The sequence below is a fragment of the Eriocheir sinensis genome, chromosome 36 (assembly GCF_024679095.1).
Source record: "Eriocheir sinensis breed Jianghai 21 chromosome 36, ASM2467909v1, whole genome shotgun sequence".
Taxonomy (NCBI): domain Eukaryota; kingdom Metazoa; phylum Arthropoda; class Malacostraca; order Decapoda; family Varunidae; genus Eriocheir; species Eriocheir sinensis.
The window spans coordinates 10,615,623-10,642,091 of NC_066544.1; the positions used below are offsets into that span (position 1 = coordinate 10,615,623).

General features: G+C 43.4%; 1 protein-coding gene and 1 long non-coding RNA gene across 4 annotated transcripts in view; both read right to left on the minus strand.

The window, feature by feature from the left end:
* The window catches only part of LOC127007775 (arginine kinase), a 97,250-nt gene that overhangs the window by 54,226 nt on the left and 16,555 nt on the right, over positions 1-26,469 (minus strand). Inside the window, exon 1 of one of the 3 annotated variants that reach the window (XM_050879073.1) lies at positions 21,779-21,991. The exons of 1 other annotated variant lie outside the window; for it this stretch is intronic. In XM_050879073.1, coding sequence (XP_050735030.1) covers positions 21,779-21,990 — 212 coding nt within the window. In that variant the 5' untranslated portion in view covers position 21,991. Of the gene's footprint in view, positions 1-11,110; positions 11,353-21,778; positions 21,992-26,469 lie in introns of those variants that run through there. One more of the 3 variants, XM_050879072.1, reaches the window with a different exon arrangement.
* LOC127007777 (uncharacterized) lies at positions 7,943-11,104 on the minus strand. Its single transcript, XR_007760536.1, has 2 exons — positions 8,309-11,104; positions 7,943-8,218 (listed from the first exon to the last, which is right to left on the minus strand). It is a non-coding gene; the product is annotated as an uncharacterized LOC127007777 (long non-coding RNA).

Genomic DNA, 26,469 nt, shown 5'->3' on the forward strand with positions numbered 1-26,469 from the left:
CTCCCTTCGGCCCCTTTGTCCTTGCCCCCCTACCTTCCTATCCCTTCTTTCTCTCTGTTCTTCCCCTCCTCCTCCTCTCCTTCTTCTTCCCCTCTTCCTCCTCTTTCACCTTTGTCTCCATCGTCCTTGCCCCCTAAATCTTTCCCCTCCCTATTCCCCTCCTCCTCCTCCTCCTCCTCTTCTTCTCCTCTTAGCCACAGCGCCCCAAGAAACAGCTTTATATAAATGGTTTAATTATACCTCCTGCTTGGCACTCCACGCCCCGCCCCGCCCCGCCCCGCCTGGCACCGTGCTAAACTTACGTGCACTTCGCTCCGTGCACAGCGACGGCGGCACGGGGCCAGCTGGTGCGGGGAAAGGGAGGGGAGGGAGGAGGAAGGGGAGGAAAGGGTATGGTGGGGGGAGAGGAGAAAGGGTAGAGGAAAGGGATGGGAGGAAGGGAAGGGTAGGGAAAAGGGATGAGAGGAGGATGGGAATGGAAGGAGAAGGGGAAAGGAAGGAAGGGGAGGAAAGGGAAGGGTAGGGGGAGAGGAGGAAGGGGAGGGGAAAGGGAGGAGGAAGAGGAGGGGAAAGGGATGGGAGGTGGATGGGAATGGAAGAAGGGGAAAGGAAGGGAGGGGAGGGAGGAGAAGGGAAGGGGAAAGGGATGGGAGGAGGATGGGAATGGAAGGAGAAGGGGAAAGGAAGGGAGGGGAGGGAAGAGGAAGGGGAGGAAAGGGTATGGTGGGGGGAGAGGAGGAAGGGGAGGGGAAAGGGATGGGAGGAAGGGAAGGGAGGAGGATGAGAATGGAAGGAGAAGGGGAAAGGAAGGGAGGGGAGGGAAGAGGAAGGGGAGGAAAGGGTATGGTGGGGGGAGGGGAGGAAGGGGAGGGGAAAGGGATGGGAGGAAGATGGGAATGGAAGGAGAAGGGGAAAGGAAGGGAGGGGAGGGAGGAGAAGGGAAGTGAGGGGAAGGGAAGGGTAGATAGTTGCTGGGTGCCGTCTCATTAGCCCCTCTCAGCCCCTTCTTAGCCCCCTCTCAGCCCCTTCTTAGCTCCCTCTCAGCCCCTTCTTAGCCCCCTCTCAGCCCCTCCTCAGACCCAGCCCCGATCCGCTGTATTCACGTTTCTTTATTATCCCCCAAAAGTCATTAGCACCTCTTTAAAGTTTCCAGTCCACCCTCATTAGCCTCCCAGCCTTTCTTATGTTTCCTTCCTTTATCCGTTGGTTCTTTTGGGGGAGGAGGTCATTAGTGTTTTTCTAAGTTTCATTAACCTCTTTTCTGCTTTCTCTTTCCTTTTGCTCACTAACTAACTTATCAATCCGTTCATTCAGCCATTCATATTTTTTTATAGTATTGGGAGACCTATAAGTTCCTACACCTCATTTCATTTTTTTTTCCTTTTCTTTATTTATGTAACTATCCTCTTTCTTTCTCTTCCTCCACCTCCCAAACTCTCAAGCTCCTACACATGCACCTGTCCAGCTTTACCTTACCTTACCTTACCTTACCTGTCCCACTCACGAATCATTCCTGTTGTTTTTTTCTTCGTTTTTATTCAACTATCTTCTCTCTATGTCTTCCACTGCCTCCCTAATACCTATTCCTACACATGCACCTGTCCAGCTTTACCTTGCCTTACCTTACCTAACCTGTCCCACTCACGAATCATTCCTGTTGTTTTTTTCTTCGTTTTTATTTAACTATCTTCTCTCTATGTCTTCCACTCCCTCCCTAATACCTATTCCTACACATGCACCTGTCCAGCTTTACCTTACCTTACCTTACCTAACCTGTCCCACTCACGAATCATTCCTGTTGTTTTTTCTTCGTTTTCTTTATTTTTTTTTCGCTACCTCCTTAACATTTATTCCTATACATGTACCTGCCCAGCTTTACCTTACCTTACTTTACCTTACGTTACCTGTCCGTCCCAGCCACAAATACTCTCCCACAGATTAAGTACACGTCTCTCCCTGAAGCCTCAAAAGTATATCCTCCCTTTCTGTTTTCTCCCTTTTTTTATGCTTCTTGCTGTGCCTCGATTAAGTAAGAACACTCATATATATCTCTCTCTCCCTGAAGTCTCCGTAGTATATCCTCCCTTCCTGTTTTTGTTTTCCTTTTTATGCTTCTTCTTCTTGCTGTGCCTCTATTAAGTAAGAACACTTATATTCTCTCTCTCTCTCTCTCTCTCTCTCTCTCTCTCTCTCTCTCTCTCTCTGAAGTTTCCGTAGTATATCCTCCCTTCCTGTTTTGTTTTTCTTCTTTCGTCAACTTTTGTTTTCTTCGTACTGTTGCCTCAGCCCTCCTCGTCTTGCCCCGCCCTCACAATTAATGTTTCTTGAATTCATTATCTCTTCATTTCCTCTCCCCCCATCTCTCTCTCCCCTTCCCCCCTTAGCTTCCTCTCTTTCTCTCTCACCTCGTTTCCTGTATATGTCTGCCTGTCTGTCTGTATCTAAGTTTCAGTCTGTTTGTCTCTCTGTATGTCTGTCTAAGGTCTAAGTCTGTCAGTCTAATTGTCTAGCTGCCTGTCTGTCTCTATGTTTTTATCTATCTGTCTGTATTTGTCTTTGAGTATCTTTCTGCCTGTCTATTGGTCTGTATCTGCCTATGTGTCTTTGTCTATCTGTCTATGTGTGTGTGTATATGTCTGTGTCTCAAAGTGTAAGTCTGTCAGTCAGTTAGTTTGGCTGTCTGTCTATATGTTTTTATCTATCTGTCTATGTTTCTCTCTTTGAGTATCTTTCTGCCTGTCTATTTGTCTGTATCTACCTGTGTCTTTGTCTATCTGTCTATGTTTGTGCCAGAATGTTTATATATCTATTTGTCTGACTTCCAATAAGACTTACCACATCGAGTTAGCGCACCACCTATACACACACACACGCACACACACACACACACACACACACACACACACACACTTAAACCCTTCCACCCTTCCTTCCCCTTTAACACTGGGCCACCCAAATCCCCCTGAGCCCCACCCACCATCATTTTGCCCATCTCCTAAACATCCAACCCCAACAAGACCATTCCCCTCTTCTTCCTTCCCTTCCCCTCCCCTCCCCTACCCTTCTGGCCCTTCCTCTCCCCTCTTCATCCCTGCATCCAAAAAAAGACCAAAACTACAAACCATTACTGTGGATATTTGTGAGGGGGTTATATTTTATTTTAAGCCAGCACAGGAGAAGGAGGAGGAGGAGGAGGAGGAGGAGGCAGGTGCAAAAAGCAGGAAGAGTGCGAGGGGTTGGGAGGAGGAAGTAACACCTGCTTTTAGAGAGAGAGAGAGAGAGAGAGAGAGAGAGCATGTTATAGTGCCAAGTGCCGGCTCCTGTGAATCTCTCTCTCTCTCTCTCTCTCTCTCTCTCTCTCTCTCTCTCAGGCGCAGATCGCTAATGAAATCTCTAATCTTAATTCCTTATCTTCTTCGTGATATTAATTTTCACCTAAATAAAAATAATAAGATAGAAGGAACACACACACACACACACACACACACACACACACACACACACACACACACACACACACACACACACACCTGTACGTGATGTTAGCAGCTTCTCATGAGGGTGGAGTCGTCTACCTGCATTCATGGATGGCTGGTTACCTGGCTCTCTAACTGTCCGGCTCGCTGGCTACCTGGATAACTCACCGTCTGGCTCGCTGGCAACCTAACTATCTGGATCGCTGGCTACCCGGCTAACTAACTATCCGGATCGCTGGCTACCCGGCTAACTAACTATCCGGATCGCTGGCTACCCGGCTAACTAACTATCCGGATCGCTGGCTACCCGGCTAACTAACTATCCGGATCGCTGGCTACCCGGCTAACTAACTATCCGAATCGCTGGCTACCTGACTGGCTAACTAACTGTGGTTCGCTGGTTACTTAGCTAACTTACTGTCTGGATCGCTGGCTACCTGACTGGCTAACTAAATGGCTGGTTACCTGGCTACCTGAATAACTTACTGTCTGGATCGCTGGCTACCTGACTGGCTAACTAAATGGCTGGTTACCTGGCTACCTGGCTAACTTACCGTCTGGATCGCTGGCTACCTGACTGGCTAACTAACTGTGGCTCGCTGGCTACTTGGCTAACTTACTGTCTGGTTCGCTGACTACCTGGCTATATAACTGTCTGGCTCGCTGGCTACCTGGCTAACTAACTATCTGGTTCCCTGGCTATCTGACTGGCTAACTAACTGTGGCTTGCTGGCTACCTAGACACGTATTTTCAAACGCTTTGGCTCTTAATACGATAATTATTGAAGGCCACAAAAAAGATGCGTCGGGTTCTCAAGAGTGTTTTACTCGTTCACGGGGCGGACATCTTGCAACACTACCGCCAGAGATATGAAACTTCACATGGAAATCCCTACAACTTATACGAGTCTCTTTGAATAGATGTACTAAAGTGTCGAAACCTTTGAGAATACGGTCCTGGATCCGTATTCTTTAACGTATCGGCACCTCAATTCGCCTATCAAAAAAGCCTCTCTTAGAAATCGTTGGGCTTTTCTTGGACTGTTTTGTATTGCTAGTGATAATTTTACCCGATTTCTGCACCCATGAAAACCCGGTTAATCTCTTTAGTCTTGGAAATTAGTCATGGAAGCACGATACGATTGGGAATATGGATCCTGGCTGACTGACTACCTGGTTGGCTTTTCTCTATCTTTGGTCACGATAGACGGACTGACAGAAACATACAGATGGAGATAGATAAAAAGACAGATTATACGGAAACACACACACACACACACACACACACACACACACACACACACACACACACACACACACACACACACACACTCCTACTTCTTGTGTGTAGGGGGAGAATAATGGTTGATCTTTGCTTCTAATTACCAGAGTTTAATCACTAACTACCTGTATATTATCAGTACAAACTCATTACTATCACGTCTTCCACTCAGTATCATGTCTCACTCTTGCTAATTAACTGATACGAAACTAAGTATAATGTGTTTGTGGATTTCGACACACACACACACACACACACACACACACACACACACACACACACACACACACACACACCTCTTGGGGTATCATGTCTTAATGCACCGTTGGTATTTTTCATCTTCATCATCTTCATCATTATTACTGCATCGTTCCCGCACACCATCATTTCTCTCTCTCTCTCTCTCTCTCTCTCTCTCTCTCTCTCTCTCTCTCTCTCTCTCTCTGTGGAGTGTGTGTGTGTGTGTGTGTGTGTGTGTGTGTGTGTGTGTGTGTGTGTGTGTGTGTGTGTGTGTGTGTGTAAAAACCCTTTAGTAACACACACAACACACTTAAAAGAAACAAACACTGTACTTCATGCAAACTCCCGTTCAAACATACCCACGAGCGTACAAATAAACACACACACACACACACACACGCACACACACACACACACACACACACACACACACACACGAAGCTCTAATTGCAGTTGAGACGAACCAGAACGGAGGTAATTACTGAGAGAGAGAGAGAGAGAGAGAGAGAGAGAGAGAGAGAGAGAGAGAGAGAGAGAATGGTGATGATGATGCAAGGGGTGATGTGACAGCCCAGAGGTGACGCCGGATAGAGGATGTGACATTGGGAGGATTAAAAATAAGCTCCAGGAATATAAATAGTGGTGATTTAGGCTTGAGAGAGAGAGAGAGAGAGAGAGAGAGAGAGAGAGAGAGAGAGAGAGAGATGAAAAAGTGGGTAGGTAGGGGATAATTAGGTAAGAAGTAGGCAGGGAAGATTAATGAGTAGGCAGCAGTAGGTACGTGGGTAAAGGATGGTTTGAGAAGAATTTAGGTAGGTAAGATGAAAGGGTAGGTAGGTAGAGGGAAGGTAGGTAGGTAGCGAATAGGTAGGGAGGGGAGATGAAAAGGTTGATAAGTAAGAGACAGTAAGGAAAGATGAAAGGGTAGGTAGGTAGGTAGGTATGGGAAAGGTAGGTAGATAGGTAGCGAATAGCCAGGGAGGGGAGATGAAAGGGCTTCCAAGCCTGTTCCATTCGTCCACCACTCTATTGGTGAACTAATTCTTGCCTATGTCTTTGTTGCGAGATAAATTTATGAGACAGGTGAGTAAGGTAAGGTAGATTGGATGAGGGATGTATGAGGTAAGCTAAGCGAGATAAATTAATGAGATAGGTGAGTAGGGTAAGGTAGATTGGATGAGGGATGTATGAGGTAAGCTAAGCGAGATAAATTAATGAGATAGGTGAGTAGGGTAAGGTAGATTGGATGAGGGATGTATGAGGTAAGCTAAGCGAGATAAATTAATGAGACAGGTGAGTAAGGTAAGGTAGATTGGATGAGGTAAATGAAGTGAGATAAAGTAGATGAGGTAGGTTGGTGAGTCCTTGGAGTGGGCAGGCAACAGTATAAAAAAATGGGCGTCTTTTTAAACTCATACACTGTCAATGCCCCCTCGCCCTTTTTTATATTTATTTAGCTATTTTATTTATTTTATTTTATTTTGTGATCTTATCTTATGTATTTACTGTATTTTATGTCGTTTTTGTATTTCATTTAGTTGATTTAGTCATTTTAATCAATTTCTTCCTCTTCAAAAAGGTATGTAAGGCTAGCTGGGTGGTGGTGAGGCAGGTTAGGTGGTGGAAGTGGACGTGATGGAGGCAGGCTAAAACAGGGAGGGAGGGAAGCAGGCAGAGAGAAGAGGGAGAGGTAGGGAGAGACAGAGGAGAGGAAAGACAGGGAGAGAGGAGGAGGAGGAAGGGCAGGGATAGAGAGGGAGGAAGAGACAGAGAGAAGGAGAGGGCAGGGAGAGACATAGAGGAGAAGAAAGGCAGGGAGAGAGGAGGAGGAAGGGCAGGGAGATAGAAGGAGGAAAAGACAGAGGAGATGCTAGGGAGAGGAGGAGGGAGAGAGAGGAGGAGGATGTGTCGGGGAGGAAGGCATATGACTGTTGGTTGGCCCGCTTCCACCTGGCACCCTCACGGCCTTATTCTTGTCTTCCTCCTCCACCACAGCCAACACCACCAACCCTGAACTTCACCTCTTCACCTCCACCACCTGCACAGCAACACCACGACCACTATACTTGCAGACATTGATACCACCACCCGCGACCAGACAACCCACATCTCTTTCAACGATTTAATTTTCTCAGAACTTAGCTCCCAATCTGCAAATTTCACCTCTTCACTTACTATTGCTATGATAATTATGTACAAACAAGAAAACAGCCCCATACAGACAGAAATAAACAATCCCGAACAAACAAGAAAACATCCCCATACAGACAGAAATAAACAATCCCGAACAAACAAGAAAACATCCCCATACAGACAGAAATAAACAATCCCGAACAAACAAGAAAACATCCCCATACAGACAGAAATAAACAATCCCGAACAAACAAGAAAACAGCTTCATACAGACAAAAATAGACAAATACAATCCCTGACAAACAAGAAAACAGCTTCATTCAGACAGTTATACAGACCCACACTCAACACACCCCAGGGGCAGTTAGACAACCCTATACAGCCCCTCACACACAACAATACAGCCCCTCTTTCACACCGACAGACAGACAGACGGAGGCGGTGCAGCATAACGGGCCGCCCTCCCTGGTGACACACGCCCAGCTGCACTTCATCGCCGCCACGGGACATAAACAGCTGCGAGTCTCCACGCGTAGACACACTGACGAGACGAGACGGGCGATAGGCAACGGGCAGGCAACACAGCCCCTTTTTATACCCCTTACTGTCACTCTCCTTCGATTCCCCTCCCTTCCATTTTATCTTTTTATTTATATTTTCAATCCCCTACGTTCACTCCCCCCCCCCCCCCCCACACACACACACACGCACATACCTCACCTCCGTTTTATTTTATTTAGTTATTTTTTATTTACCTTTTATTGTATTTCTACCTTTTTTATATTTTTTTCTCTTGTTATTGTATTTCTACCCTTTTTTTTTATCTTATTTCTACCTCTTGTTTAATTTCTACCTCTTGTTTAGTTTCTACTTCTGGTTTAATTTCTACTTCTGGTTTAATTTCTACCTCTGGTTTAATTTCTACCTCTGGTTTAATTTCTACCTCTGGTTTAATTTCTACCTCTGGTTTAATTTCTACCTCTGGTTTAATTTCTACCTCTGGTTTAATTTCTACCTCTGGTTTAATTTCTACCTCTGGTTTAATTTCTACCTCTGGTTTAATTTCTACCTCTGGTTTAATTTCTACCTCTGGTTTAATTTTTATCTCGGGTTTAATTTTTATCTCGGGTTTAATTTCTACCTCTGGTTTAATTCTTACCTCTGGTTTAATTCTTACCTCTGGTTTAATTTCTACCTCTGGTTTAATTTCTATCTCTGGTTTAATTTCTATCTCTGGTTTAATTTCTATCTCTGGTTTAATTTCTATCTCTGGTTTAATTTCTACCTCTGGTTTAATTTCTATCTCTGGTTTAATTTCTATCTCTGGTTTAATTTCTATCTCTGGTTTAATTTCTATCTCTGGTTTAATTTCTATCTCTGGTTTAATTTCTATCTCTGGTTTAATTTCTATCTCTGGTTTAATTTCTACCTCTTGTTTAATTTCTACCTCTTGTTTAATTTCTACCTCTTGTTTAATTTCTACCTCTTGTTTAATTTCTACCTCTTGCTTAATTTCTACCTCTTGTTTAATTTCTACCTCTTGTTTAATTTCTACGCTACCTCTTCTTTAATTTCTACCTCTTGTTTCATATCCACTTCTTTGATTTCAACCAGTTATTTTTATTTCTACCTTTTATTTCTACTTAACTTTATTTCTACGTATCTACATGCTATTAGGCTTAGGTGAAGGTGAGGAACGCGCATAATGGGTGGAAGTTGTGATGGTTACTTCGTATTTTACAGCCCTCACCCCTTCCCCTGTTTAAACGTCTTCCTATAAAAGAACACAGGTGGCTTTAGGCTTAGCGGAGGGGACTTGGGTACATAAGGGGGGTGAAATAAGTGTTCTAGGGTGGCTTTATTACTCCTGTTCCCCCCATTAAGTTTGTATTTATATATATGATCTTTTACTTCTTCACGGACAGATGGTAATAGGCTTAAGGGAGGAGACATGGGTATTTGCAGGGGTGAAAAAAAAGTGCTAGTGTGCTTGTATTACTCCGGTCCCCCATCAAGTTTGTATTTATATGATTTTCTACTCCATATTATTTGTATTGACAGGTGGCATTTGGTATCAGAAAAGATGTTTGGGTAGGCAGCTGTTGGTAGATGGGTAGAGGAAAGGGAAGAATTTGGACAAGGAAGATGATAGGATATGTAGGTAAAGGATAGTATTGAAAGCGGGCATGATATATATGAGAAGCGGAAGGAAGGAGAGGAAGGGCAAGGGGAGAGAAGCAAATAGGTTGGCAGATAGGTCTACTACTCTTTCCCCTTTCCCTATTAAACTTCTATCTGATCTTTTATTCCTTCACATTATTAAGTTCGTATAGACAGGTGGCATTAGGGAAGAAGAGAGGTGCGAGGATGGCTTATTACTGATGTTCCCCATTGAGTTTGTATATATTTGATCTTTTACTCCTTCACATTAAGTTCGTATAAACACGGGTGGCGTAAGGCAAGAAGAAAAGGTGCGAGGATGGTCTTATTACTGTTGTCCCCCCTTAAACTTATAGTCATTTGCATAAACATTAATTTCAGTTCGTTTAGACACGTGGTATACTATTAGGCATAAGGGTAGGGGCACAGGGTACGTACGAGGATGAATTATGTGCAGGGGCGAGGTTACAGGGTGCAGGGGACGAGCAGGGTGACAGCATGAGTGGAATACGTGACCGAACACACGTATAGCCAGAGCAGGCAGAGAAAACCTAGTAACGCTACACTTTCACTTATCAGCATCTTCGTGCAGGCAGGAGAAACTACGAGGACAGTCTCAGGTTGGGTTATGATTAAATGTCTTGGTTGATGAGCGCATTAGGGGAAAGTTCGTGTGTGTGTGTGTGTGTGTGTGTGTGTAGTCTTGGTCCACGTGGCAACGCTGCATTGTGGGAGAGGGAGGAACAGCAGGCAGGCCATGGTGAGCAGACGCCAGACAGCAGGCCAGGCAGGACGAGAGGGAGGGATGGAGGGAGGGAGAGGTTAGAATGTTCAAGAGTGGTGGTGGTGGTGATAAGTTTGGTGTTGTATCTCATTCGACTTGTCTCTCTCTTGTCTTCGTGTCTCCGTCGCTTTTGTGTGTATTTTTGTTTCTCCGTCTGTCTGTCTGTGTCTGTCTTTCCCTTCTCAAAGTTTTCCTAAAGTTAGCTGCAACATTTTCCTTGATCGGCTTCTCTCCCCCTTTCGTCGCTTTCGATTGTCCGTCTTTCAGTGTCTATCTATCCCTGTCTGAATGTCTTTGCAACGTCTTTCACAATTGACTTCTCTAGTTTTCGTCTCGCTTGTCTGTCTTTCAATGTATGTGTGTTTGTCTTGGCCTTCCTGCGTTTCCTAAAGTTAACTGCAACGTCTTTCTCAATTGACTTTTGTCTTTTTCGTCTCTAACTTGTCTGCCTGTATCTTTCTATGCATGTCTGTTCTCTTTATATCTATGTCTTTTTACTGTATGTCTGTCTTCGTTCCTTCTCAGTTTAATATGTCTACTTTAGCTAGGTCTTTCGTCTAATAATAATATTTTTGCTTACATTCAAATTCGTTGATGCGTGTGTTAGTCTATATACTTATTGATTTGTCTGTTTTCTACTTTTCCCTGTAAATAAGTCTGCTTTAGCTGTTAGTCTCATTATAAGCAAGCACGTCAATGCATGCCTTTAATATCACGTTCGTCCTCGTCAACTGCCTCCCCCACCCCCCTGCTTTTATCTTAAGTGAGTGTTTGATAAGCATTCCATCCTTCTCCTCCTCCACATACTCGTTGTTTTTTATGACAAAGAGCAAAGGACGGGATTAAAGTTGGGGTGAATGGGTAACGTGATAGTAACTTAAGGGCGTTGAAACTGATTGCGGATTAGCTAGAGTGGGGGACAATTTCGGTAATTTCCTGCATGAGTTACGTCGCTCAGAGGGGCAATAAGTTAGTTGAGCCTGTAACGATCTCTCTCTCTCTCTCTCTCTCTCTCTCTCTCTCTCTCTCTCTCACCTTTGCCTCACACTCCCAGGCTCCCAATCCGGCGCCTTCCACTGGTCATGTATATGTTTGACCTCCGCTTTCTCCTGACGCTGCTGCTCCTCTGTCACCTGCTGTCTGGCCTCAAGGGGGCTGGGGGCGCTGTTACGAGTGAGCCGGGACAGGAAAGACAGCCCCACCAGCAAGTGTACGATGCCCACGGCCAGGAGGAGGTAGCAGATGAGAGTTCGATAGCCCATACTTGCTTACGTTTAATATCACAGTCTGCTTCACCACAAGTACGCTCTCACACTTTTCTATCTGTCCTGAACGCCACCACGATTCACACCCACACACCCACACACTCACACACCACACCGAGGCTCTTCTGGATGAAACCCCAGCTTGAAGAGAGGCTGATGACTGTAATGTGTGTGTTGAAGGGTGTAAATGCTCTTGAGGTTGATTATTGCTGGGGTGGTGGTTTGATTGCAGTCGTGTTTCTTGCTTATGTTGTTATTCTCTGTCATTCCGGTCTTGTTGTTTATCTCGTCCGTCGGTTCAAGTTACTGCTTCATGATAAGTTCGAGTCATGTTTCACTGGTTCGTATTGATGGTGGTGGGGTTCGCAAGGGTATACCGTTTCGCTTTGCAGGATCACCTTACCCCGTATGGATGTATCGTGTTTATTTTTGTTGTTTCGCTCCTTTGTTTGACTTGATAAAGGGAAGATATCGTTTTTTTACTACTTTGGGTGTGTCGTTTCCAGTTGTTCATTAGAAAAGTTCACCTGTATACTTATTTCTTTCCTTCGCTTAATAATTTAAAGCTTGGTGACATTTGCTCCGTTGTTTAACTTTAAGAAAATATATTGTTTTTTTTAATTATTTTCGGTGTTTGTTTTACACTTTTCACAAGGGCAGTTCACCGTTGTACTTCCCTCTCTCCTTCAGTACTTTAAGCTTCGTGATATTGCTCTATTATTTGATTAGATAGTGAAGATATTGTATTTTATTTTATTATTGGTGCTTCGTTTCCGTTTTCCACGATTATGGAAAGGCCACCGTTGTAGTTCCCTCTCGCCTTCGTTCAATACTTTAAGGACCGTATTCTCAGACGCTCTCGGCTCTCACAACTATTTCCAAAGTCCGGAAAGGAAACCAATCGGGTACAAATGAGTGTTATTTTAAGTTCATGGTACAGAAGAATGATCAAACTACCGCCAGGGCCATGAAACTACCCCTGTATATGCCAAAAACGCCTACGAAAACCTCAAATGTGTGCTTGGACCCCGAAATGTTTAAAAATATAGCCCCAAGCTTGGTGACGCTGCTGGTTAGCTTAGTGAGTCTCTGAGGGCATGGTGAGGCCTCGAAGTAGTGCCTCATGTGCCTGGTTATCTCTGTATCTTGGTGCCTCCATCGCCTTCGTCAGAGCTGGTCACCCACCCTACCAGGAGCGGCCTAGGTCATCGTCCCGGACAGATACGAGGATTAGATGAGAGAGAGAGAGAGAGAGAGAGAGGGGGGGGGGGGGATATCTATCTATCTATCTATCATTCTTTCGCTCACTTGTTTCGAAGCAGCGAATATTTACACTCGTGATGGTTATTGATGCAGCCGCTGAGTGGAAACGAAAGTAATTGCACATAAATATTATGGTAGCCATTATAGTTATTATTTTCACTTGTACAAATGCCAGGAGAAAAAAAATAATGAAAGGAATGAAAAAGATAAAGCAGGAGGAACAAGAGCAAGAAAAGAAACTCCTATAAAAAATGAGGCCAGGAAGAAATTAATTAAAAGAAGGAAAGGAAGGAAGAGAGAAGGCGGATGAATAAAAAGAAGAAAATATATTACAGTAAATAATAAAGTCAGGGTGAGAATAGTTAAAGAAGGAAAGAAAGAGAAAAGGCAGTTGAATAAAAGGAAGAAAATTAATTGTTATAAATCAGGAAGAAATTAATTAAAAGAAGGAAAGGAAGAGAAAAGGCGGATGAAAAAGGAAGAAAATTAATTGTAGCAAAGAATTTAGGCAGGAAGAAATTAATTAAAAGAAGGAAACGAAGAGAAAATGCAAATGAAACAGGAAAGTAGAAACAGTTGTTGCATTAATCTAGCAATGTCTGGGAACGTTCTACCCTTTTTTCTCTTCTTTTGCAACGCGTACGCCATTACTTTTTACAGCGCCCGGCTTAATTACCGCCTGAATTGCTCACAGGTGTTTACGGTCTGCATATGCTTTGAAAACTCGAAATAACCGTCACATATTTTTCTACACCAAGGCTTCGCTGCTCTTACGGGGGAGAGACCTTCGTGTTTCTTTAGTAGGTCCTCCCAAGTACTCATGTTATGTAGGAGGGGAACATATTGCTAGTAGTCTTCTTCGTACAATTGCATCGGAAAGTAGGAACCTTATAAACGATAGCACGAGAGACTTTCAAAAGCTGATTCTATGGCCCGTATTCTTATTTAAACGTATCTGGATTTCATTTCACCCGTTTGAAGAGCCTCTTGTAGAAGTTGCTGGGATTTTCATGGACTGTTTTGTGATCCTAGTGATAGTTTTACACGGTCTCTGCACATTGAGCGGGAAAATCACCCATGGATACCTGGTTAATCTTCTTTGGGAACTGGTCGTAATGGGTGCACAATGCGTTTAAGAATATGGACTTTATGTAGAGGATAGCAGTGTACTATATATTGGTTCCGCTGTCTGGTATACAAGAGACTTTATTCCAGACAAAGGGATCGAGAGGTACAGTGCTGCCCTCTGTACGGATTTGAGTGGATTTAGATTTTCAGTTTCTATTTATTTAGTTATTTTGTGTGTGTGTATTTTGCAGTTTTAACGAATACTCGATTTAAATATTCGATCGGGATGTTTGAATTGAGTCCCTCTATTGGATTTACATTGAAGTTTGTTTTGTGTCTTTTTCAATTTTCAACGGAGATTCAACTTTGATATTCGATCAGGATGTTTGAATTGAGTCCCCGTATTGGATTTACATTGTAGTTCGTTTTAAGTTAAATGTTTGGTTTCAGTTAATTAGAGAAGTTGAGTTCACCTCCAGTTCCGTATATTTTTAACAGCAAAGGGAGCAGCTAAAGGGCGAAACATAAATACAAATAAACAAACCAAAAAAAAAAACCCCGCTTTGCACTGCTCCTGCAAAAGAAATTAATGAGAGGCCAGAAGAGAGGTCAATTTCGGATGGAGAAGTGTTCGGATACTCCTCTCTCGACGATCAGTGGCTATAAATGACAAGATTTAGAGCCCTGAAGGGAGTAGATAAATGCATCCTGTGCGTGGTGCGAATCGAATGCTGTAAATTGTGCCATGAAAGAGTCGTCCGCGCGAATGTGAGGCAATACAATAACAGTCCAGCACCTCGTTACCTGGGATGGCCGCCCCCTCAGGTAACGAGAAAAATATTAAGTGGAGGAAAACACCTGGAACGCAATTTCTCGTTTGTTAACCTTTGTGTAATTGATGTTGTTTTATAGTCATCATCAGAGTTTTGTTATTTATTACTCATTTGATTACCTCTCTTCACTGTTTTATATAGTCATCAGTTTTGTTATTTAGTATTTATTTGTTTACCTCTCTTCACTCTTTTATATGTTCATCAGTTTCGTTATTTTTCATTTATTCATTTATATAAAGAATTGCCTCTCCACCAGCTGCTTGTCAAAATCTATTATTTTATTGTTATTATTGATGTTATTCTTTTTTTTTTTTTGTATAAAAAGTCGACATATGGGGTGACATTTCCTTCTCTCGTGATCCCTGATTCAGAGAGAGAGAGAGAGAGAGAGAGAGAGAGAGAGAGAGGCGGTTCGATCCCTGCCTCACGCTAACGGATAACGATGACCTGATTGGCTGAGGCTTGAAGGGACTCATTAGGAGGCGACTCACGCAACAGTGAACGGAACGAGGAAGTAGGACATGCTTTAAGCTCATTCTTAGGACTCATTTCAATTAGGATTCACATCACGAACAAAATGAAATCATTGAAAAAAAATGTGGTGACGTAAAGAAATTATTACCAAGATAGTTTCCTCACCTATACTATTTTTATTTTTTATTTTTTTAGGGTATGTCAGTTTTATAACATTTCAATTATCGGGAGTACTTTTATTGATGATGAGTACTGATTGAATGGTTCGCACGAATTGGCCAACATATGAACTAAGATCGCGTGATATCATTAATTATAAAGTGAAACATTCCCCCCACACCTCATTATTTTTCTTTACTAAATGCTCTTCTACTACTACTACTACTACTGTCATCATTGTAAGAAGGTTCATAAAGCTCTATATTCCTCATGACGTCTATAAATCAATATATAGTCGAAAATAGTCCCGTGTGGAATCATTTAATTATTTTTACATTTCCTACTACATGTACTTTTACTACTACACAAACGTTCATAAAAGATAATCAAGCTTCACTTTAACGTCAAGAAATCAGATGAGAGCCACAGTGATATAAACAAACATAACTTCCTCTATCCGATATTTTAACTATTTTATGTATTATTCTTTTAATACTACCACTTTTACTTCCACTACTACTACTACTACTACTACTACTACTACTACTACTACCGTACTACTTACTACTACTACTACTACCACTACTACTACACCGAGTTTATCATATATATAATTGTATTAATTTATTACTGTTGAAGAATGATGCAACATGGGAGGAGGCATGCAGTTCATTAAACTCGCTCTTTCACAAGGGTCAATTTTCTCTCTTCTACATTAGGAAATGCCACTTCGTTTACTTGTAAGTGGGCGTTTGAAGTGATGCAACACTTTTTCTATTAGACAGTATATACAACGCTTAACCTTTAAACTTTATATTGTGTCTGTCTTCTGAATGTTACATATATATGCAACCATAAAACTAATAACAATTACTTCCAATTATATAAAATGAAAGTAATTAATGACATTTCTGTAATTAGAGCACAACCTATCAGCTAGGCCTAATGAATATATCCGTTTCCATGTTTATTTTGTATCATCTGTCAGAGTATTGTTATTTTCTTCATCATAAGTAATTCTATAACAATCATTAAATAATTAGTGTTGACGCTAAGCACATTATCAGTAATTGGAACGTGATCTCGCAGCCAGGCCTAATTCACACCCCTATACGTGGCCTTTTCCTTTTAATTCACTTATATCGTAATTCCTTCCTTCGTGCATGTCATCCTCCCATCCTCCCTCATGATCAGTCTTGGCGGCGGGACAGTACCTCCATACACCACATCAACAGTACCGGACGAATAGCTTATCTTGGCAGTCCTCTACGTCCACACGCGCAGATATTACGACCAGTTATCTGCCAGCAAGGAAAAAACGCCGCTATGACTTTTTATACACCGAAGGAGGGAGAGAGATACAGCGGGCGGGTCGGGGACGAGATCAGCTGACGGGGCGCCACGTGGAACCAACTTAGAGCTCTGTCAAGTCTCGAATTCGTAACGTTATTTCCTCACTCGGTCTGCCGCCCTGGAGCCTTGCATCGTACCCACCACTCACTGTCTAGGCGGAGGGGGTCACCATTGTCCTATTAATGCTGTTTGTCCTTGCCACCACTCGCTAAGAGGAGCACAATACGGGGTCGAGATGTAGACTGTCTGTGGAGGCGGGGGAGTGGACTATGTGGCAACGCTGCATACCACAACCTCGTTAAGTGGTTCCACATACAGTTACGGGAGGTATTACGCCATGTTCCGTCACCCTCACTTCCTCTAGACACACTCACCTGAGGCTCCATACACGTGTTTTGTCCTGTTGGCGAGGAATCGTGAGAATGCGACGTGGCTGGCGGAATGACGGGGTGGGGTTAGCGAGTGTCAGGCAAAACAGGATATTCCAAGTTATCCATTTAGCGAACCTGAACCTGCTTTCCCCGCTGCCTTGAGAATCTACCACTGCTCCACTTGCCTACTGAACACACCCTCTATATGTTTACCCCTCACAACGCATACAATAGCTATAAACCTCCTCATAATACAATGAAACATGCATCTTATCGAGGTTAGGGGCCGGCTGGGTGGGATACCTCGCCTCCACCACCACCACCACCACCTCTACACACACGCACACACAGGTCCTGCATAACATTACTCCTTCATCCAGTACTTACAAGCTCTCTTACGTTAGCATACTGGGTTTTATAATGTTCGTAGAGTGCTGAGCGTTGGGGTTGTGTGTTGTCATAAAGGATGGAGGGAAGGGAAGAACGAGGAAGAGTAGGAGGGAGAGGAGTGAAGAGGAGGGAGAGCGAGAGGAGGGAGGGAGAATAAAGAGAATGAAGGAGAGAAAGAAGAGAAGGGAGGGAGGGCTAAGAATAAAGAAGGGAAGGAAGGAGAAAGAGAAAGAAGAGGAGGGAGGGAGGGCTAAGAATAAAGAAGAGGAGGGAAAGCGAGAGAAGAGAGAAGGATGAGAATGAAGAAAAGGAGGGAGAGGGAGAAAGAAGAGGAAATAAGAAGGGTTGAGGGTGTCGTGAGAAAGACAAGAGTGAATGACGGAGGTAATGGAAGAGGAATGGAGGGAGGAGAGGAAGTGGAGGGAAAAAGCTCCTCCCATCTCTCTCTCTCTCTCTCTCTCTCTCGGTGACTCATCCTTCTGCTCACAATGTATAGCCCCCCCTCCCTTCCTCCCTCCCTTTCTTCTTCCTCCTCTCTCCGTCCCCTCCTTCCCTCCATCCATCCGCCTCCACCACCACCACCACCACCGTTTCTCTCCACCATCACCACCACCACCACCATTACCGCACCATTCTTCATGTAATCTCTCGCGTCGATAGAACTTCAATTTTTCTCTACTACTTTCCCCATTTGCTACTTCTTACATAATGCTTCCATCACCACCACCACCACCGTCATCATCATCATCATCATCGCTACATCTGCATTTGTCTGTTTTCCTTGTCAGTCTTCCTCTTCCTCCTCCTGTTCCTCCTTTTCTTCCTCTCCTCCTAATGCCATCATCATCACAACTGCATCATCATCATTATCATCATTTGAGTCATGATCATTCGCTATTGTTAAGTAATAATTTTCTCTACTACTTATTGTCATCCCCATCATCATCATCATCATCACCATCATCAAATAACAACCACTACTTAATTACTATGCATCCTTACTTGCTCATATATACTACTTACTACTTACCACTACTACTACTACTACTACTACACCACTATTCCAATCACCACAACCCTCTTGAACACCATCACGTCATCATCACTAACCACCACACCCTTATAGCCATCATCACTACCGCCACCATCAATTTATTACTGTCATATTCACCTCATCACCAACACCAGTTCCTGTCATCACCATCATCACCATTGCCACCATATTCTGTCATCACCATCATCACCATAACCGTCAAGCCGTCACCACCATCACCATCCTCGCTGCTCCCTTTCTCCACCTCGTTCTCCCTCCCTTTATCATCTCTAGTCATCACCATTATCATTACCACCATCACCACCACCACCGCTATTACCTTCACACGCTTCACTGGGTAATGACTTAGCTCATCACTTCTCTCTCTCTCTCTCTCTCTCTCTCTCTCTCTCTCTCTCTCTCTCTCTCTCTCTCTCTCTCTCTCTTTTCCTTTCATAAATTCTACGGATCTTTCTCGTAATATTTAATTTTCACCTATTTTGGGTACCAATTTTTAGTTTTCTCGGTTTTCGTTTATATCTAAGCAATTAGAGGATATTTCTTATTTTTCCTTTGCTTTTCTTCTCTTCGTTCTTTATATTTCTCCCTTGAATTGTAAAAAAAAGACGCCATTATCTTGTATCATTTCAGTTTAATTTATTGTTTGTTTTTATTTATTAACAAAACTAGAATAACACTATATATCTAGCTATCTTCATCTCTCTCTCTCTCTCTCTCTCTCTCTCTCTCTCTCTCTCACCCACACACATCCAGGCTCATCCTTCCTCATAACAGTTTCACACGCTCTCCTGCACTCAGCCTTTCAGCCTTTCACCCACTCCCGATGCTATCCCTTGGCCTTTTACACACGCCCGAGCCTTTCCACACGCCCCAGCCCTTTCCTTACACACACACACCCGAGCTTTCCCCTCCACTCTCACACCTTTCAGTCTGGCTTTGCACGGAGCCATAAAGATCACTCAGGTTGGTCCCTTCTTTTTCCTGCAGAGCTTCACCTGTCCCACACCTCTGTTTGCCCTGATTACACACACACACACACACACACACACACACACACACACACACAGATATACACGACTTGAAGACTATGTTGAATAAAAATAGATAATATGACGATAAGATAGCATAAGAATAACTGAAATCCTGTAACTAGGTCAATATAACGAGGTAAACACACACACACACACTCATTTTACCCTCGTTTCTTTGAGTTCCTTTGATGGAGAAAGTCGACAAAAGGTTCCAATTTAAGGCCATTCGTCTTGCTTTTCTCAGTGTCTTGATTCGTATTGAGTGAAAAGAACTACTGGAAATGGATTCGAAGCCGCCCGATCTTTATATTTCTATTTTCTTGGTTGTCAGAAAATAGAAAAAAAGGTTAAAGATTTCAAAACCGTAATATTAATGATAGTAATAATAATAATGATGATAATAATAAGCACGTATTCGAAACATTATTATTATTATCATCATTATTAGTAAGGAAAATATTCGCCTGGAAACCTTAAATTATGAGAATATTCCCCTCCACTAAGTTCGTAAATTCTATTATTATCGCTGCTCATAATCTTTGGATATTTAAAGTTCCCAAACACCCTTAGAGAGAGAGAGAGAGAGAGAGAGAGAGAGAGAGAGAGAGAAATTTGTAATAATGATAATATTCACTCTCCCAATATGCTCTGACACGATCCAGTTTCCCATGACATGAGAGAGAGGAAAGGAAGGAAAGAAAGGGGAGACGAAGGAGAGGAAAAGGGACGGGAGCGAAGAAAGGAAGGGAAAGGTAGGTAAGAGAGAGAGAGAGAGAAAGAGGGAGAGAAGGTGGAGGTGGTGGCTGCTGGATGTAGGTCAAAAGGAGGAGGAAGAAGAAGAGGAGGAAACCTTTAAAGCTGTCTGCCCTCTCTCTCTCTCTCTCTCTCTAGCGTTCCAGCGGCGTGTGAGCGACAACCAAGAGCGGATCGATGTTATAACGTGAGATCAGACCCGATAAAAGTATAGACGGAGTGAAGGAGGATCAGGATCAGGCTCAGAAGGATTGGGTATAGGATTTAGGTAGGATCAGGACGGAAGGGAAGAAGGGACAGGAAGAGGAAAAAAAGAAAAAGGTTAGGAGAGATAGGAAGAAAGGACGGAATGAGGAAATGAAGGAGAGGTTAGGAGAGAGATAAAGGAGAAGGGAAGGAGGAAAGGGTTAGGAGAGAAAAAATGAAGAAAGGAGGAGGAGAGAAGGGAAGAAAGGACGGAAAGAGGAAAGGAAAGGGTTAAGAGAAAGACGGAAGAAAGGAAAGGGGGAGAAGGGACGGAAAGAGGGAATAAGGAAAGGGTTGGGAGAGAAAGATGGAAAAAGAAAGGATGAGAGAAGGGAAGAAGGAACCGACAGAGGAAATGAGGAAAGGGTTAGGAGAAAATTAGAAGAAAAGAGAAGAAGGGACGGAAAGATGAAATGAGAAAAGGGTTACAAGAGAATGACAGAAAAAAGAAGAAACGGGGTAGGAGAAAGATAGAAGGGGAAGAGGAAGAAGAGGAAGGAAAGAAGGGACGGAAAGAGGTTATGAAGAAAGGGATAGAAGAGAAAAAGAAAGAAGAAAGGAGAAGGAGAAAAGGGAAGAAGGGACGGAAGGAGGAAATGATGAAATGGTTAAAAGAAAAAAGAGAAGAAGGCAAGAAGACTAGAAAAAAAAGACGAAAATAAAAGGGATAGGAAACTGGAAGGAAGAAATTATGTGAGAGAATGGAGGGGATGAAGAGGAAAGAAATAAGGAAGAAGGGAAAACAGGAGTAAGAAAGGAAGAGGAGAGACAGTGGATAGGAGTGCGGATAGAGGAAATAAGAAAGGAAGAGAGCGAGGTGGAGTAGGAGAAGGAAGAAGGAGTAGCAGGGTAGATCAAGAAGGAAGGAAAATAGGAGAAAGAAAAAGGGTGCTGAGAATGGAAGTAAGAGAAGAGAGGAAAAGAAGAAAAGGAGGAGGCGGATAGGAAGGGATTGAGTAGGAATGAACTTGGGTTTGTGATGGGATTAAGGAAGTAAATATCAATAGCAGACGAGATGGATTGAAAATGTTTATAGTGTCGACCATCTCTCTCTCTCTCTCTCTCTCTCTCTCTCTCTCTCTCTCTCTCTCTCTCTCTCTCTCTCAATATTTCACAGTTTTTCGGTTTTCCAATTTTTTTCGTCCTTTCCTTCCGTCATTTTGTGTTCATGTTATGTAACGACTTGTATTACGTAGGTAGGTCTTTTGTTTGTTTGCTCTCTCTCTCTCTCTCTCTCTCTCTCTCTCTCTCTCTCTCTCTCTCTCTCTCTCTCTCTCTCTCTCTTGTCAGTCTATTCTCAGTTTTCTTGTCCTGGTTACGTCAGCGATTATGAGAGAGAGAGAGAGAGAGAGAGAATCAGTGTGACATCTCTCTCTCTCTCTCTCTCTCTCTCTCTCTCTCTCTCTCTCTCTCTCACACACACACACACACACGTATACATACCCTGTCATCGTCACAGCATCACCACCATTATCATCATCATCATCATCATTAGCAGCAGCAGCAGCAGGAGGCGGAGGTGAGGCGGGAGTACCTTCGATCGGAGCCTCCTGCTGCTGCTTCTGCTGGAGGCGGGGCAGCACCCACACCCACGTCAGCATCGCACTGGCCACGCCCACGACTAGGAACACGCCCACTATTTTCCTTTGATCCATACTAGAGGAGGAAGAGGAGGAGGTGAAGGACAGGGAAGGTGACAGTTTGAGGTATGGGAGAGTTTGTGAATAAAAGCAATAGGAGGAGGACGAGGAAGGTGACAGAGTAGGAAGTATAGGAGGGCTTAAGATAAATAAAAGGAATAGGAGGAGAAGGAAGAGGAGGAGGACGAGGAAGGTGACAGAGTAGGAAGTATAGGAGGGCTTAAGATAAATAAAAGGATAAGGAAAAGGATAGGGAGGAGGAGAGAGGAGGACGAGGTGAGAGAAGTGGAGGCTTAAAGTAAAAAAAAAATAAAGGAGAAGAAGGGAGAGGAGGACGAGGAAGGTGACAGAGTAGGAAGTATAGGAGGGCTTAAGACAAATTAAAGGAATAGGAGGAGAAGGAAGAGGAGGAGACAGAAGAAGAACAGGGAAGTTAACGGAGTAGGATACAAAAAGAGAAAGGAAGAGGAGAAAGAGAAGAGGGCCAGGGAAGTTGACGGAGTAGGAAGTATAGAAATTAGAATAAAGGGAATAAAACAGAACACACAGAGAAAGGAAAAGGAGGAAGAGGAGGAGAAAGAGGAGAAGGACAGGAAAGTTGACGGAGTAGGAAGTTTAGAAATTAGAATAAAGGGAATAAAACAGGACACAGAGAGAGAAAGTAAAAGGAGGAAGAGGAGGAGAAAGAGATGGGACAGGGAAGTTGACGGAGTAGGAAATATGGAAATTAGAATAAAGGGAATAAAACAGGACACAGAGAGAAAAGAAAAGGAGGAAGAGGAGAGGGACAGGGAGGGAAGTTGATGGAGTAGGAAATATAGGAGAGCTGAAGAACAAAAAGAAAAAGATAAGACACGAGAAAAATAAAAAAAAAGGAAGGGGAGATATTATAAATGAAAGAAAGCGATGAGAGGAGAATAAAAGGAACAGGACTGGACACAAAACAAAAAAATAAAATAAAGAAATAGGAGACGAATGAATGAAAGAATACAGGTATGAAAAAAAAGTATTTAAAGGATAAGTAAGAATGATTAATGGTTTGAAAAGACGAAGAAACAGGAAGTGATGAATCAGAACACAGAAAAGGTTAAAAAAAAGAGTAAGATGAATATAATGAAGAAACGGAAATGGAAAAATCAGACGATGGAGGAGAAATTAAGAAACAGACAGTGGAGGAGGAAACGGAAGAGGAGGAGGAGGAGGAGTATAATATTAGGGAGTTGGTGATGTTTGGCAGAGGAATAAAGTGCTGGGGGGGGGGGGGAAGAGGAAGAGGAAGAAGAGGAGGAGGAGGAGAGAGAAAACAAACACAAAGGAATAGACGAGAAATGGAGGAAAGCAAGGAAAACTGAGATAGAAAGGTAGAATAAGAGAAGGAAGAGGAAGAGAAATATAAGCACGAAGAAGAGGAGGAGAGGAGGAAAGACAAGGAAAACGGAGACAGGGAGGTAGAATAGGTGGAGGAGGAGGAGGAGGAATGTCAAAGAAAGCCGATACAGGGAGGAAGAATAAAAGGAGGAGAAAGAGAAGAAAATATTAAAGAAAAGGAGAAAAGGAGGAGGTAGAATAAAGAGGAGGAGGAGGAAGAGAAGAAAATATTAAAGAAAAGGAGAAAAGACAAGGAGGTAGAATAAAGAGGAAGGGGAGGAAGAGAAGAAAATATTAAAGAAAAGAAGAAAAGACAAGGGAACAGGAGACAAGGAGGAGGTAGAATAAAGAGGAGGAGGAGGAAGAGAAGAAAATATTAAAGAAAAGGAGAAAAGACAAGGAGGTAGAATAAAGAGGAAGGGGAGGAAGAGAAGAAAATATTAAAGAAAAGAGGTAGAATAAAGAGGAAGGGGAGGTAGAGAAAAAAATATTAAAGAAGAGGAGGAAGGAGGAAAAACAAAGGAAAACGGAATAAGGAGAGGAGAGAGAGAAGGAAGGAGGAGGTGGAGAGAGCGGGAGTGGTGGCAATGGACGTGTGTGTGTGTGTGTGTGTGTGTGTCTGAGTGTGTTGTTTATAGACGGCGGCGAGACGCGAGCACTGACTTGAGACACACACAAACTCCGCCGCACCACGTATTTGCTGTTACTGCTGCTGACTGCTGTTGTATCTCCTGCTGTGGTCGCTGCTGCTGATGATGATGATGATGAGTCTGTTTGTGGACATGCCGTGACGTTAGACCCCTTCCCCTTCATCTTCCCCTTCCTACTCCTCTCCCATTCCTCCTGCTTCATCTCCCCCTTCCTGCTTTTTTTCTTCTTTTACCCGCGTGCCTTCGACAATCTCTCCATCTTGTTTCCCCTCCCTCCCTCTCTCTTTCCTTGTCTTCCTTTCCTTTCTCCGCCTCTTCCTCTTGTCTCTTCTCTCACTGTTGCTTCCTCCTCCCTTCTTTCTCCTAACTCCCTATTTCCTTGTCTTCCTTTTGTTTCTCCTCCCTCCCTGTTTCCTTATCTCCGTTTGCTTCCTTCTCTCCCTGTTTCCTTTTCTCCCTTCCTTCTTCCTTCTCGTTTTGTCTCTTCTTCCTCTCTTTATCCTCGTCTCCCATTTCTTCTTCATTCTCTTCCTCTTGTTTCCCTTCCTTCCCTGTTTCCTCGTCTCCCTTCCTTCTTCCTTCTCCCCGTTTTGTCTCTTCTTCCTCTCTTTATCCTCGTCTCCCATTTCTTCTTCATTCTCTTCCTCTTGTTTCCTCTCCTTCCCTGTTTCCTTGTCTCTTTTTTCATCTCTTATTCTGGTTTTCTCTTACCCACTTTCTCTTCTCTCCTGTTTCCTTGTTTCTGGTTTTCTCTTTTCCTTCCCTCCTGTTTCCTTGCCTCCCATCCCTTATTCCCTCTCTCACCCCGGTTCTCATTTATTCTCCACTCTCCTTACCCATTTTTTCCCTCCTACCTCTCTTCCAGTTCGTATTTCTTTATTACCTATGTTTCTCTCTTACCCTGTTTTCCCCTACCTGCTTCCCTTATCTGCCTATCTACTCTTCCATTTTCATTTCCCTCCTCTTGTTTTTCTCTTCCCTATATTCCCCTCCTACCTGCCTCTCATCTCATATCTTCACTTCCTCCCTCATTTCCCTATTTCTCCTCCTCCTCCCTTCCTATTTCCTTCTCTTCCTCCTCTTGTTCTACCTCCTTATCTCCGTTTTCCTTTGTTTTTCCTCGTTTTTGTGTTCATGTTTTCTTCTCTCTCCTCCTTCTCCTTCTCCTCCTCCCTTCCTATTTCCTTCTCTTCCTCTTCTTATTCTAGTTCTACCTCCTTATCTCCGTTTTTCTTTGTCTTTCTTTATTCTCTCATTTTTGTGTTTATTTTTTCTTCTCCTTCTCCTCCTCCTCCCTTCCTATTTCCTACCCTTCCTCTTCTTATTCTACCTCCCTATCTCCGTTTTTCTTTGTCTTTCCTCATTTCCTCATTTTTGTATTCACGCTTTCTTCTCTTTCTCCTCCTCCCTTCCTTTTTCCTTCTCTTCCTCCTCTTATTCTACCTCGCTATCTCCGTTTTTCTTTGTCTTTCCTCACTTTTCATTTTTGTATTCGTTTTCTTCTCTTTCTCCTCCTCCTCCTTCTCTTCCTACCCTTATTCTTCCTTCCTATCTCTTTTCCTTGCCATCCCTCCTTTCCTCCTTTTCTCTGTGTTGATATTTTCTTCCTCCATCTCCTTCTCCACTTATTCTATCTGGTTCTCTCCTATTTTCCCTCACTACCTGTTTCCCCCTTGCCTCACACCCTTTCTACCGTCCTCTTCTCTCCCCATACCTCCCCTTACTTCCTTATTTCCTTTCTCTGTCTGGTTTCCTCCTTCTCCTTCTCCTCCCTCTTATTTTCCCTTCTCCCTTTCATCTATCTCTTCTGTTTGTATTCCCTTCCTCGTTTATTTTCTCTATTTCTCTCTTACCAATCTTCCTCTCCTTGCCTCCCTTCTTTCCTTCCTCTTCTGTTTCCTCTTTCATCTTCCATTCTCTCCTCTGGTTGTCTCTGTCACCTCGTCTCTTTCTCTCTCCTACCACATGATCGTCTCTCTCTCTCTCTCTCTCTCTCTCTCTTCCCTTTTTTCCCTTATTCCATCCTCTCCCCTCCACTATTTTCTCTCACTCTTATATACCTTCCTCCCTCCCTCCACGTCTTTTCTCTCCTCCTCCTCCTCCTCCTTCCCAACCCCTCCACCTTTTTTGTTTCCTCTCCACGGTCTTCCTTCTCCTCCTCCTCCTCTTCCCCCTTGTTTCGTAATGATATATTCCTCCCTCTCTCCCTCCTCTCCTCTCCTTCCTTTGTTTTCTTCCCTCCACAGTATTACCTCCATTCCTCCTCCCTCCTCCTCCCCCCTTGCCCATGTATTGCGTTGTATTTTCTCCTCTCCATCTCCCTCCTCCTCTTCCTCCTCCATCCCTCCTTCTCTCCATTTCCTGTTCTATTTGTTTCCTCCGTCATTACGTCTCCCCCCTCTACACCTTCTCTCTCTCTCTCTCTCTCTCTCTCTCTCTCTCTCTCTCTGGACTATTTTTCTTTCCTCGCTTCCTG